Source organism: Saccopteryx leptura, chromosome 2 (assembly GCF_036850995.1).
Source record: "Saccopteryx leptura isolate mSacLep1 chromosome 2, mSacLep1_pri_phased_curated, whole genome shotgun sequence".
In the NCBI taxonomy this organism is placed as follows: Eukaryota; Metazoa; Chordata; class Mammalia; order Chiroptera; family Emballonuridae; genus Saccopteryx; species Saccopteryx leptura.
The window spans coordinates 301,818,461-301,832,636 of record NC_089504.1 but is presented as its reverse complement, the minus strand read 5'-3'; the positions used below and the strand labels follow the sequence as shown (position 1 = coordinate 301,832,636).

Below are 14,176 nucleotides of genomic sequence, written 5' to 3'. Positions count from 1 at the left end.
AAGGGAAAAATGAAAGAGAGCAGAAATTTAAATGCAAGATGTCCGTTTTTTAAAAGCTCAAAAGCAATAATTTTATAGCATTGACTCTGTTCAAAAGCACTACCAAATTTCAGAATACAGGATTGTAAATAGTATTATGGAAGGTAAACATAAACTAAAATTTATTTTACTCAGAAGAATAATGTGTGTGGTCCAAGGCAGACATTTACTTTTGCAATTTTATAGACTCTATAACCCCTGCTAACATAAACCATCAATTCTATGTATAATTTGTTAACTTCTGTCATTTGAAAAGTAGATAATGAAGTAGGTTCTGGCTTATATATTATTTTGTTGTATATTATAGAAGCCTCAACCCTTCTCCCATTCGTTGAACACATGGACTGGGTAGATTAGCATTCTTCACATTGTAAGGATGCAGAACTAGAATACATTACTGATAAAGGTTGCCTAAACCAATAGCAAGATGGGCTCTGGAATATAGAGAACAGACTTCTGTATACATGTCTGTACATTATTTGTATAAATTGTACTTGAAATTTACTTAAATTTATTGTCATTTTTATTTCATCTATTTTTTTTAAAAGGCTATCACGTACAATCGAATTCAACTAGAAATGTCCCCCGGGTTATTTCGATCTTCTGTCTGAGATGGGGGTTTGTGGACGATCAGACTGCTAAACCTATCACAGTGACCCTTGTAAACCTGTTAGATTCTCTGCCTGCAAAGAAGGGTGAGCATTTTCCTCGAGGAGGAATTGGAGAGCATAATCTATCTCATCTTACAACAAAATGAATGTCATAAAGAAATGTTGTTGTGAATAGCCAATTTGACTGTTACCTTTCAGGATAAAATCCAGTCTTGCTGGCTTCAATGGATTCTTGAATAGTGAGCTGAATATCATAACTTGTAAGATGATCTTCCTCAGGGTCATCGTTGGTATCCATGACTAAATGTAATTTTGAAAATAGCCATTTCTTACCATCAGCAAGTGGCACAGAACACCATACAGAGTCAACATAAAAGATGTAAAATGAAAAGCTAAAACACAGTCACCTTTCTCTATTTAACAAACCCAAATGCAGTTAACATTTTCATCCATATCATACATGAAGCCCATTCTAATTTTTGAAGCCTTTAATTACCTGCTCTTTGGGTGTCTGCATTTTCTAATTTTGACTTCCTTTTCAGTAATGACTACAGTTGGGTTTCTAAGAATTCACTTTTTCCATGTTTCTGACCTACAAGAATTTTGACCCATCAACTTCTTCAAGGCACTGTTCTACACAGCACATTGGAAGCTTAAAACTTAAGACAGTGGCAGAAATGGGGAACAATGGACCTTTCATTTTTTATTCTTTATTTTGTGGCTGCTGTGCTTGCCTATTAGCTGATGAATTCCTCTGCTAACACCAGCAATGGTCTGAGTTGGTTGCCTTGAATTGCAGTGATTTTCAAGACTCTGTTGAGGTAAAGGGCTTCCCTCACTCTTCTCTGCATCCCCTACTACTCTAGAAGGTGCTTGCTTGGCACAGGGAAGTTTTTAATGAATATTTGTTGAGTTAGAGAGAACAGGACATCACAAATGCAGTGGCCTAGTCTTGCCCTCAGGAGATTTGAAGAGTTGAGATAAGGACCATCTTAACTCCATCCCCAGACACCAGCCTTCCTATACAGACTTTAAATTCCTTCTCCCTGCACAGTTACAGCTATTATAAGCCACTGCTCGTGACTGGTCCATCTCCTCTGAAGATAATATACAGAAATATAGATTATTTCTCATTGGCTTATTTCTTCCAAATCCAAATATCAAATTAACAGAGTGAGTGTCTCCCATTACTGCTGGATAAGCTGTTTTATCTTAGAAAAATGTAGGTAAGTGTAGAAATCCAAATAGTTCTACAGCTAGGCTGACTACCAATATGAAATTATTTTTATTGGTTATAATTTTTATTTTTTCAAAATATATTTACAGCCCTGGTTGTTTGGCTCAGTGGTAGAGCATTGGCCTGGTGTATGGATGTCCCAGGTTTGATTCCTGGTCAGGGGACAAAGGGAAGCAACCATCTGCTTCCTCCTCTCACCTCTCTCTCTCTCTCTCTCTCTCTCTCTCTCTCTGTCTCTCTCTCTCTCTCCTACTTCAGCCATAGCTCGGTTGGAGAGACCTGGCCCTGGGCATTGAGGATAGCTCCATGGCCTCCACCCCAGGTGCTAAGAAGAGCTCAGTTGCTAAGCAATGGAGTAATGACCCAGATAGACAGAGCATCACCCCCTAGTGGGCTTGCCGGGTGGATCCTGGTCGTGGCACATGTGGGAGTCTTTCTCTGTCTCCCTTCTTCTCACTGAGTATATTAAAAAAATGTATTTGTATCGTAGTATGTCTTTTCAAGGTGAAAAGACCCCAAAAAACAGTATTCTGTGGGCAATTTCCAAAACACAGTTGGCACTTACTTTATCTCTTTTCATTGCTCAAGGTTAGATTAGCTGAAACATTAAGGTCGGTTCTATTCATGCTGACTGCCAAGGTTCCTAACCTATGCCCAGACTGCACACAACTCAATCATGTCATAATGATTGTATTGTTTGGTGTTCTGCACCAGTGGCCTCACTATCACCTTGAAACAGAAAGGAGAGAATAGTGATAATGTCTGCAGATAGGAACAGTACTCCAGTAAGCATAAAGCTTTCTCACACCATGATATCTCAGTCTACTCAAAAGGCTAACATATGCCCCAGGGATTCTATTCAACAAATACAGTTGTACTTTGAGATACAAACAGACCCAACATACGAATTTTTTTTTCTTTTTTGTTTTTTGTATTTTTCTGAAGCTGGAAATGGGGAGAGACAGTCAGACAGACTCCCGCATGTGCCCGACCAGGATCCACCTGGCACGCCCACCAGGGGGCGACACTCTGCCCACCAGGGGGCGATGCTCTGCCCCTCCGGGGCCGTCGCTCTGTCGCGACCAGAGCCACTCCAGCACCTGGGGCAGAGGCCAAGGAGCCATCCCCAGTGCCCGGGCCATCTTTACTCCAATGGAGCCTCGCTGCGGGAGGGGGAGAGGGAGACAGAGAGGAAGGAGAGGGGGAGGGGTGGAGAAGCAGATGAGCGCTTCTCCTGTGTGCCCTGGCTGGGAATCGAATCCGGGACTTCTGCACGCCAGGCCGACGCTCTACCACTGAGCCAACCGGCCAAGGTCTGAATATTTTTAAGATACAAGCTGCAACTCGGTCCGTACTTAAGTTCAAGATCCAAGCAAAATTCCGAGATATGAGTCATGATTCAGGAAGCTGCCACTAGTTGGCGCATTGGCGCATGGGTCCAGTATCGGCAGTTTGATATATGAGTTGACTGACTTACGAGCTCAGTTACAGAACGAATTAAATTTGTATCTCAAGGTACCACGGTAGATTCAAGTGGTATTTTATTTCATTTATATTTTATTGTTTATTCATTCATTGTCTTTCTGCTCCCTCTAGGCTGTAATCCATCCACTAAGAGCAGAGAAGTATGATAGTTTGTATCAACAGTGCCTGGAGAAGCAACATCTCATGAATAATGGTGTCTACATGGATATTGAAGGAACGAGTTAATAAATGAACACTAACATAATCTAGGCTCTGCTTTATTCTTAGGACTATTTTCCTTAGGGATGGAGTCTTTCTTCCAACTAAACAGATTAGATTTTGCACTCTGCTCTTGGTTTCATTTTTCTCACTTTTGTGCTTTCTTATTTCTCCTCACTCACAAGCCCCTTCCAGCTGTTCACACCCATGGCCCACTCTGCCTCCAGCCTGGCTCAAGCTGTTCTTCTTATGCAAGACTTCGCTGAAATTCTCCAGTTCCTCTCTGGCTTTGTTTAGCTGTGAATATCTTCTCTTATACAATATTTTTCCAACATCTGTGTTTTATATTCTCACTTGGACTATTAGTTTCATGAGATAAAAACAAACTTTCCTTTTTCCTTTATGTCTTCTCTCTCTATTCCACTCCTAGGCAATCATAACAAATACCTGTTCTCAGTGGTCAATGGAAAAAATTTGTTGACTCATTAGCAGTGAAAAAGAACTGGGTCCTTCAGACAGCACAATTAGATGATGAAGTTCAACCTGTGGCATTGCATGTTGCCTTCTCACCAGTATCACTGTGGTGAGAGCGGATTGCATGGCTCTGGGATTAGTAATGGGATACAGAGCCTTTCACCTATTTAAATCACTGGCTTAACTCTAAACCTGTTTGAAATTTGGGCTTCCAGGACATGAGATACTCCTCAGTCCTCCTTAGAGAACTGAGTTGATCTGTGGAAATAGTTTTTTTAATATCCTTTTAATTATCATCAGAAGGAAGTTATCTAAGACTCTTAACTGTTTTGAATTCGTAATGACAGCAGGGTAGAAATGGTGAGGAGACTCCCAGTACATAAAATAACCCCCACCCGACACAAGCTGTCTTCAACCTTTTACTGAAAGCTTGGGGGAAGGCGTATCACTGGAATGGATCTAGAGACATCAAGATGCAAGAAGAAGGGAAAGGAAGGGATGATTTATCTGTACCTCAAACTCAGTGCCAACTAAAAGCTGGCAACAGTCGATTGGAGTCTTTGTTTAAAATCATCTTTAGGCCCTGGCCGGTTGGCTCAACGGTGGAGCGTCGGCCTGGCGTGCAGGGGACCCGGGTTCGATTCCCGGCCAGGGCACATAGGAGAAGCGCCCATTTGCTTCTCCACCCCCCCTCCTTCCTCTCTGTCTCTCTCTTACCCTCCCACAGCCAAGGCTCCATTGGAGCAAAGATGTCCCGGGCGCTGGGGATGGCTCCTTGGCCTCTGCCCCAGGCGCTGGAGTGGCTCTGGTCGTGGCGGAGCGACGCCCCAGAGGGGCAGAGCATCGCCCCCTGGTGGGCAGAGTGTTGCCCCTGGTGGGCCTGCCGGGTGGATCCCAGTCGGGCGCATGCGGGAGTCTGTCTGACTGTCTCTCCTCGTTTCCAGCTTCAGAAAAATACAAAAAAAAAAAAAAAATTAAAAAAAAAATTAAAATCATCTTTAAGTAAAAAACCAACCAGGTATCAGAGGAAAGGCCAAATCATATTCTGATATTCCCGAAGACCTGTTTACATGTGCCCCACTCCTCAGTCTAGAAAAGTTAATTGATCCTTCCTAAATAATAGTTTGCCACTCTTATTCTCCACAAGTAGCTGATTTACAAAAGAATTGAGACAATCCTATTGGACAGTTAGATTTTTTTACTGAAAGCACTGGTTAACTTTGCTTAGGGTAAGGAACACATTTGACGAAAGCAATGCCTTCTCTCCCCAGAGGGGTGCATGCGCACACAAAATTTTGCATGAACATTTAGCGAATTCATGTATCCTCTGTGGCCTCACACATCCCAGGTAAAGAACCATTCAATTAAGGATTCTCAAATGTAAATTTATTATTCAGATATCCATAATTATTAGTTTACAGATGATCTGAGTAAAATCCTAGATTTAGGTCATGGGAAAAGAAGTCTGGTGATTGTGTAAGTTTTAGGTTATCTTTCGTAATAATAAAAATGGTGATTATGGCCCTGGCCGGTTGGCTCAGCGGTAGAGCGTCGGCCTAGCGTGCGGAGGACCCGGGTTCGATTCCCGGCCAGGGCACACAGGAGAAGCGCCCATTTGCTTCTCCACCCCTCCACCGCGCTTTCCTCTCTGTCTCTCTCTTCCCCTACCGCAGCCAAGGCTCCATTGGAGCAAAAATGGCCCGGGCGCTGGGGATGGCTCTGTGGCCTCTGCCTCAGGCGCTAGAGTGGCTCTGGTCGCAACATGGCGACGCCCAGGATGGGCAGAGCATCGCCCCCTGGTGGGCAGAGCGTCGCCCCCTGGTGGGGGCGTGCCGGGTGGATCCCGGTCGGGCGCATGCCGGAGTCTGTCTGACTGTCTCTCCCCATTTCCAGCTTCAGAAAAATGAAAAAAAAAAAAATGGTGATTATAGTAATAGCCATAAGTTATTGAGTGATCGCATCATTTCCAGATACGTACAAAGCACTTTGCATGCACTGCTTTGCTTTAATCCTCCAACTTTACTTCTATTATTAAGGACCCACTGTGCATAGGTGGAAACTTGGGCTTCAAGAGGTTAACAAACCCACCCAGAGTCACAGAGCTAGTAAGCAGAGCCTGGACAGAACATGAGACCTTCGTTTTGAAGGTCTTTCCGAAGCTGCAGAAAAACAACCTGCAGTCTGTTGCCCTTAAAAGAAAACACTCTGATCTCACTCTTAACAGCCAGCTCTTGATGACAATGACTTCCAAAAATAAAAAATAGCTTCCAGGACACATAAATCGTTATCTTTGGTTGCATGTGATAAGGCTTTGTGTTGCTTACGCTGGTCAGTCGGAGGTGTCCTAAATGTGTCCTCATTCTGTATTTTTGTTTTGGAGTCTACACATTACTGTCTACACAACAGGATAGACATGTCAGGTGGTGCCTGACTGGAGAGGTCAGGAAGTTGGGATGATGTTGCAGACTGTGATGTGGGAGTGAACCCGGGTACAGGTCACCTGTCTGCACTGGACTCTCTCAGCTACCTCCAGTCCATGGTCCATGATGATGCCAAACTGTGGATGAATTTATAATGCCTCCCTAGAGCTTACTGTGAAACATGGAACTCCCACAGCACAGGACCGACCAGGTCCTCCTTTTCCCTGAACTGGGGTGAATATGACTTTGTTCCCTATGAATTGTTCAGTTGGCTTGCTTCCAGTGACATCCAGATCTGTTCAGCCCACTCACTCTGTCCACGGGTCCTAAACAGGGCTGGCCTGAAGAGTCCCTGGAGTGGACGGCGACAAAGAAGGGCTTTGTGTCCATAAATATTACTCTGCCCCCAGCACCTGTCATCAGCGTAATTCTGTTACATCAGTGAGAGATTCTGACCTTTAGAGCTTATTGTTTCATCTTCCAGTGTCGCTTTTAAAATGCCAGTAGCACCAAACTGGTCCCCAGTTTAGAATCAGATCTCCTGGGAGAGTTACATGGGGCAGAGCCTCTAAGACTGAGTCTAGTGGGAGGTGATTAGAGAGGAAAAGAAAAGAGCAAGCCAGTAAAATTGGGTTCTAGTCCCAGTTTATACAAGGCCAGCCCATATCCAAACCCCGATGTCTGGAGGAGGTAGAGGTTCTGCTGTGTGGAAGGGGAGACCCTGAGGAAATTTTCTTTTACCTTGAAACTGCTACGGGTCTTGAGTGATGAGCTCTGCTTCTGGGGGTCCCGGGGAGAAGCGTCAGGGTCTGTCCTATCGGGGGAGCAGCAATACAGGGCTTGTTCATTCTTTGGTTTTGTTAAGAACATACAGTTATGTACAAAACAATGTGTATTCTCATTTCCTGCATTTTGACCATCTATATAGGTAATTTTAAAGCTATAGTGAAATCAATATAAATAAAATGTTGTTATAACTTTAATTTTTATTTGGTGGCGACACATTTTCAGTTTTTTCAGAATCCTGTAGCACCAAGTGGCTTCATTAGGCTGATTTCAGCAAGACTCAACTAGTCCCCCAGAGATTTTAAAGAAAAGTAAAACCGTCAGAACTAGGTTCCCACAGACACAGGTTACTTTTATTTATTTATTTATTTTTTCTTTTTCATTTTTCTGAAGCTGGAAACAGGGAGTGACAGTCAGACAGACTCCCGCATGCGCCCGACTGGGATCCACCCGGCACGCCCACCAGGGGCGGTGCTCTGCCCCCCAGGGGGCGATGCTCTGCCCATCCTGGGCGTCGCCATATTGCGACCAGAGCCACTCTAGCGCCTGAGGCAGAGGCCACAGAGCCATGCCCAGCGCCCGGGCCATCTTTGCTCCAATGGAGCCTTGGCTGCGGGAGGGGAAGAGAGAGACAGAGAGGAAAGCGCGGTGGAGGGGTGGAGAAGCAAATGGGCGCTTCTCCTATGTGCCCTGGCCGGGAATCGAACCCGGGTCCTCTGCACGCTAGGCCGACGCTCTACCGCTGAGCCAACCGGCCAGGGCAACTTTTATTTTTAAGTCATAAGTTACAGCAATTTCCTCTTCATGGTATTTGCCTCCCACTGCCCCATCCCCAAGTGAAATATATTTTTAATTTTTCAATTACAGTTGACATTCAATATTATTTTTGTTAGTTTCGGGTGTGCAGCACAGAGGTTACATAATCATATACTTTGCAAAGCGCCCCCCCCCCCATATTCCCAGTACTCACCTGGCACTCATTGCAATGTTATTGATTATATTCCCTATGCTGTACTTTATATCCTCTTGACTGTTTTATAACTACCAATTCGTATTTCTGAATCCCTTCATCTTTTTTGCAGACTCCCCCCAAACCCTTCCACTCTGGCAACTGTCAGTCTAAAGAACAAACTAAATTAACAAACAAGACTGAAGCAGACTCATAGACACAGAGAACAGACTGATGGCGTTTGCCTTTTCTACTCTAGAGATCCTGTGGATAACAGAGAGAACGAGACCAGTTCAAACAGCATCTTCCCCAATGCCACCACCAGCTCTGCACGCACACAATCTCAGTCCAGCAAACAAATGCTACTTGTATGTGGCCTCAAAGTGACACAACTTAATATTTTAGAAAAGATATAAAAAGGCAAAATGGACATACTGGTCTCTAGACACCAAATAAGATATCTGGTATGTGACAGGAATTCTCTAAGTCTTTGCTGAATGAATGAATAGGTGGATGATCAAATGATATAATACTGTGAAAATTAGCCAAAGAGTAGGTTGACCTTGTGTTTTCTTTCTCTATCACACATATGATTTTGCCAAGTACATTTCCAATTTTGGGACTGCCTGAACTAAGGCTTAATTTCTAAGTAAATACACTAGCAATAAAAACTGTCATACTAGTTTCACTTTTCTCTAGTTTCATATTATGAAACTAAACATTTTTAGTCTTCACTATTTATTTTTAAGTTAAAATTGATTATGACAGAGATACAGGAAGATGCATGTTAGCATTTGAAAATGACACCCAAAATGGAAAGGTACTTGGGGTTCACAAGTCTGTGGATTTCTCGGGGAATATAAATGTAGAATAGAAAAGGAGTCGCCTTGGAATGCTGAGGTCACTGGTTCGAAACCCTAGGCTTGCCCAGTCAGAGCACATACGAACAACTAAAGTGAAGCAACTACATGATACTTCTTGCTCCCATACTGTTCCCTCTCTCTGTGAAATCAATATTAAAAAGTCTTAAAAAAGAAAATAGAGCAAGCATAGCCCATGAAGAGGCAAATTATTAATAAATGTGCTTATCATAAGCTAGTATGATAATATGATTTTTAAAAAGCCCTACCTTCAGTCTTTAATTCTAAATCTAAGAATCTTATAAAAATAATCAGAGATGTGGAAAATTTGTATGTGAAAATGTTCATCTCAGCCAAATTTAAACTGACACACATTAGAAATGATACAAAATTATCCAACGAAAGGGAATTCACATAAAACATTATTGTATAGCCAAACAGGTGGAAAACCATGTAGTTACTAAAATTCATACCCTTGAAGTATATTTAATGTCACAGATGACGTTTTGTGTATGAGAACAATGGTCATTTAATTAGGCATGACCAGCCACTTGGAAGAACTAAGATTGACTTTATGGAACCAAAGCTTCCAGAAAACAGACCTGGCATCTGGCTCATAGGCTGAGCCTTACAGGTGATGAGATAGGTCACTTCCAGGCAAGCCAGGGACCTTAATGACATTGGGAAGAGTGCAAATGGCCCAAATTTATAGTCAAGCAGATGGAACCCGGTGGAAGAAGTTTCTTGGATTGGGGAAAAGCATAAATCTGAAAGACAAATCCATTTAACTATGTCACCCAAGTAATGGCTTCCTTATGTAAGTTATTGTATCTGTCTACATGAAACCAACAGGTTATTGTCCACTAATTAGTGAGTGACAGCTCCAGAGGAAAGTGAGACCAGTCACAGACAACAAAATAGCTAAATTTGGTTTACACAACTGAGTGATAGGGTGAGTAAAAATGTTCTGACTACATTCATTAGCTATGATAACAATAAAAATTAAATATCTCTAGACCTTAATAAATAGTATAATATATGTATGTATCTATTTGTGTATGTATATACATATATTCATATATATTGATATATATATAGATATATGTGTATATATATTATTTTTCTAAAATGATTTGGGCATGGTATATTTTGTTTGACATGGCAGAAGTTCTTGTCTGGTACTCAAATCTTTCTCTGTTTGAAACTCACTCAAAAATTAATGAGCCTTTGCATTTCTTTGTATCTTATTTTGAGTTCATGTACAGGCCATTGATTTCTTTCTGCTGGAGAGAGTTGAGTGTGGTAGCTGAACCATCATCCAAATCCCATCCTCTGAGATTAGCTGCCTCATTAGTTGTGTCTGACATGGTGCAAATAGTCAATAAACATTATCAGGGACTATTCTGTGAGTGAACTCCTCTGGAACGGGGAAGTAGAATGTTAGAGATGGCTTGGCAGGTGTAACTCTATTCCTCACACTGGACAGGCACTCTGACATAGTCGCAATTTCCCCCCCTGCCCTTTACTCCAGGATCACCAGACTTCCCAGCAAAGGACCATTAGGTAGCCCCACCTGGAAATTCCACTTACAAGATGCCCAATAAGTAATTTTCCAGTCTCAGCTGGCACACCAAAGTAGCAAGAAGCCTACTATATCTCCACACTGCACTTCAACTTTGGCCAGCTTTAACAGTTAGGAAAAACATTTAAGTTGAATCGATGTCCTCAAGATGTCATTCTATGATCCTTGTTGTATTCCTCAGAGCCACCCTGAGATTGAGATCTCCCTCTGCCACATGGGAGCCCTTTAACTATCACCCAGGAAGGCTTTCGGTCCTTACTGAGTCTTTTCCTCCCAAGACTGGAAAGCTGTCCTTTTGACATAGGTTCACCTTCTTTCACCATCTTGATTGCTTTCCTGTACACATACGTGTTTAATATCCATCTCTTGTTCACAGATGCTCTGGGCCATGAACTCTGATGCAAGTCGAAGTCACATAAACACATTAAGCAAGTGTGGCATCTCCTTTTGTACCAGACACTAGAATCTGCTAATGTGACCCAAACAGATGAGTTGAGGGGCTATCATGTTACACATTGATTCAGATCCCTGTTGCCCCAAATTCTACAAGTCATGTTTTCCCCACTTATAGCTGTGTAATTCTTGCGGACTTTATTTAATTCTATTGCATTTTGTTTATTTATTTTAGATTTGGTCTTTATTATAGTCTGCTAAGATCTAATGTATTTTCTATCCCTCCAAGTTTTGTTCTTTTTGTACATATATTTGCATGTTTTCTCTATGTCTGCTTCATTAATAATGATAAATGCTGAACAGAAATTGGCACAGCACAGAGGCCTTCAGGTTGATATTGATCTACTGTTTAGCACCCTTCCAGAAAATATGTTTATCCAGCTACAAATTCTCCCCAAGACACCAACATCTAGTATTAATGTCTCCTTCTCAGCAACGAGACCATCAAGAGATACTGTCAAATACCTTGTTGAAATACAGATGCACAGTATCTACATTCTCACTCTCACTAATTCAAAAATACAAAGAAGAAGAGTTAACTCATCAGTTCTCAGTGATTCATCCTTTTTTTTCCCCCTAAGGATCATCAGAATATCTTATCTGCTCATTCAAAAATAGGCATTCAGTATCTGCTATGTCCAATCACAGTGCTAGACACAAGGCAATAGGCTCCATGCTGTCAGGAAGATTGCTGCCTTTAAATAATGCATTATAGAGTTTTCCCCAGAAACAACATTACTATTACTCTTCCCTCCCCTCCCTTCCAAGGTTTTGCAGAGTCTAGTACACAGCAGGTCCTTAACATATATTTTTTATTGAATTTAATAATTATTAAAAGTAACATTTACAGAGTGCTTACCAGTGACATGCATTATGCTTAGTGCATTAAATAGATTGTTATTTTATTTCAATAACACACTTTCCCCCATTTTACAGATGAGAAAACTGAGCGAGGCACAAATGTTTGCATAAACCCAATCATTTGACGTTAGAGCCACACAGGTTTAAGCACTATAGTTTACTGTGATGACTCATTGTTGGGCAAACAAGTGTGTTGGGCTTGCTTGCTTTCTTTGCCTGATTGGTGCACAAGCGCGGGGCAGCACCACGTGTGTATAATCTATGTAAGGCTGCAGGTACTTGCCCTCAGTGCACAGACTGTAGATTGTGGACTGCCTATCACCATTGGGAGGGTCCATTTTTGCTATTGTTTGCAGGGGAAGGCATATTCCCCCCAGCCTGTTTGCTCATCAGTCAGCAGAGAGAGAGAGAAGCGGTCTTTCCTGCCTCCTTGCCCATCCACCATTGCAAGACTAATAAACGGAATGAATGGCCCACCATCCTCCAGCTCCACAGCTCCTTTACCATCTGCCCGAATCCAGTAGGAACCTACATGGCCATGGCCATTGCCTCATACTCATCTTCTCTAGTGAAATTAATTAAAAGGTCTCAATTTGCAATCCTAATACTCCTAAGCCTCAGAAAAAGTTTTCTAAAAGGGTTTAAGCAAACAAACAACAAACCTATCAAACAACTCTAGCGGAAGTATAATTTGTTTAGGTAAATTTTCCTTGAAGGTATTCTCATGAAAACAACAGAAGTCTAAAATAATATTTTATGACAATAATGCCCTCAGCACAAAGCATTGTTAGAACCTCCTTGTCTACATTCCTGCTACTTCATAGATATCACTTCATTTTAGATCCAGAAACTTTCTTAGAAGTTATCTGTTCATGTAAGAACCAGATAGGTGGTGGTGCAAATACTAAGGACTTTCCAACATTAAGAGTCTGTGACTTAATTTGCAAAAGCAAAATCCCATTGAGTTCTTTTTCTTCTTCTGATTTAAAATAATTTAATAGAATTTTTTGATCTGAATATAAAGCATCCATCTTTTGCTATAAGTGATTAAAAAAGTCAACAGAAATTTATTTTAATTAATGCCAAAAATCATTTAACATTTTTTTAGAAACCAGGGTCCTTCTGGAATTCCAGAGTGTATATATTGACACTTCCTATAAGTATATTTATTCCTGTTCTGTTTCTCTCATGATGCTATTTTTTTAATCATGATTAATAACCATGTAATTGAGTTAATATTCTATAAACAAACAAAACAACATTGGCTTTATTCTGAAAAAGGCCCTAGACAGGCAAACCCACGGGTGGTCAATTGGAAAGAAGGTAATAAGAAGCTACCACAACACGTATTTCCATCTGTTTCAAGTATTCTTAATACTAAGCTACTTATTAAGCTAGTTGGTGAGGTACAGATCAAATATTTCATAATCTCACCTTTTGGAATGATCGTCTTGTCATTCTTATCCAGGGCCTTGCCTTCCTAAACCAGAGGAAGTGCCTTGAGCCAATGTGTTCCTCTGTGTATCTAAAATTAAGTACCCAGTTGGTGGTTAAATTAAGATCTGACCTTGTGCAACTGAAACATAAGTGGTTCCTGGCGCACAGTAAAGTATTACCCATGACTTCTCTAGACTCTCATCAAAAGAAACACAAACCCACAGAGGTAGAATAAGATTATCTGTGTCCTGATTGGTTCAAAGAGCTCTCATGAAAACAAATGATCTGCCAACCCAGCTGCAATGAGGGCTCCTGCTGAAGGAACAGGGCAAGACCACTTAAATCGAATTAAACCATATTTTTAATTTAGTTGTTCAAGAGACATTAAATCGATGAGTCTGTGCAACTGAAATCCAAATCCACTCTTGATCGGTTTTAACACACTCTATGTCTCATGCTTTATCGTTTATACTCATTTCAAATCTCATTAAGTACAATCGGATTGCCATAGCACTTAACGGTCTTTCCTTTGATTTGCATTTACTAGCTGCCAATCTGATATACACAGATGGGGATGTAACAGTCAGTAACATCTAATCTGATCAGGAATCTCTAAGGTCCTGTTACAGAACACGGATAATCCTAAAAAAGTGAGCAGCCGATCTGAAGCAAGCAGAAAATCAGGATTTAAACTGGGGAGAGTTGTTTGTATTCTGCTTTAAAAAAAAAACCCAATAAAGTTCGGTGTCTTCACTGATTTTCTAATGAAAATAATCTGCCTTAC

The 14,176-nt window shown here is 41.5% G+C and overlaps 1 protein-coding gene across 4 annotated transcripts in view; it reads right to left on the bottom strand.

The window, feature by feature from the left end:
* ASB15 (ankyrin repeat and SOCS box containing 15) overlaps nt 1-13,462 on the bottom strand; it is a 37,408-nt gene extending 23,946 nt beyond the window's left edge. For 3 of the 4 annotated variants that reach the window (XM_066362575.1, XM_066362577.1, XM_066362578.1), the window contains exons 1-3: nt 13,390-13,462; nt 7,206-7,278; nt 842-950 (exon numbers count right to left, since the gene is read on the bottom strand). In XM_066362575.1, coding sequence (XP_066218672.1) covers nt 842-948 — 107 coding nt within the window. In that variant the 5' untranslated portion in view covers nt 949-950; nt 7,206-7,278; nt 13,390-13,462. Of the gene's footprint in view, nt 1-841; nt 951-6,920; nt 7,045-7,205; nt 7,279-13,389 lie in introns of all 4 variants that reach the window. The other variant, XM_066362576.1, reaches the window with a different exon arrangement.
* Between the last annotated feature and the right edge of the window lie 714 nt (nt 13,463-14,176).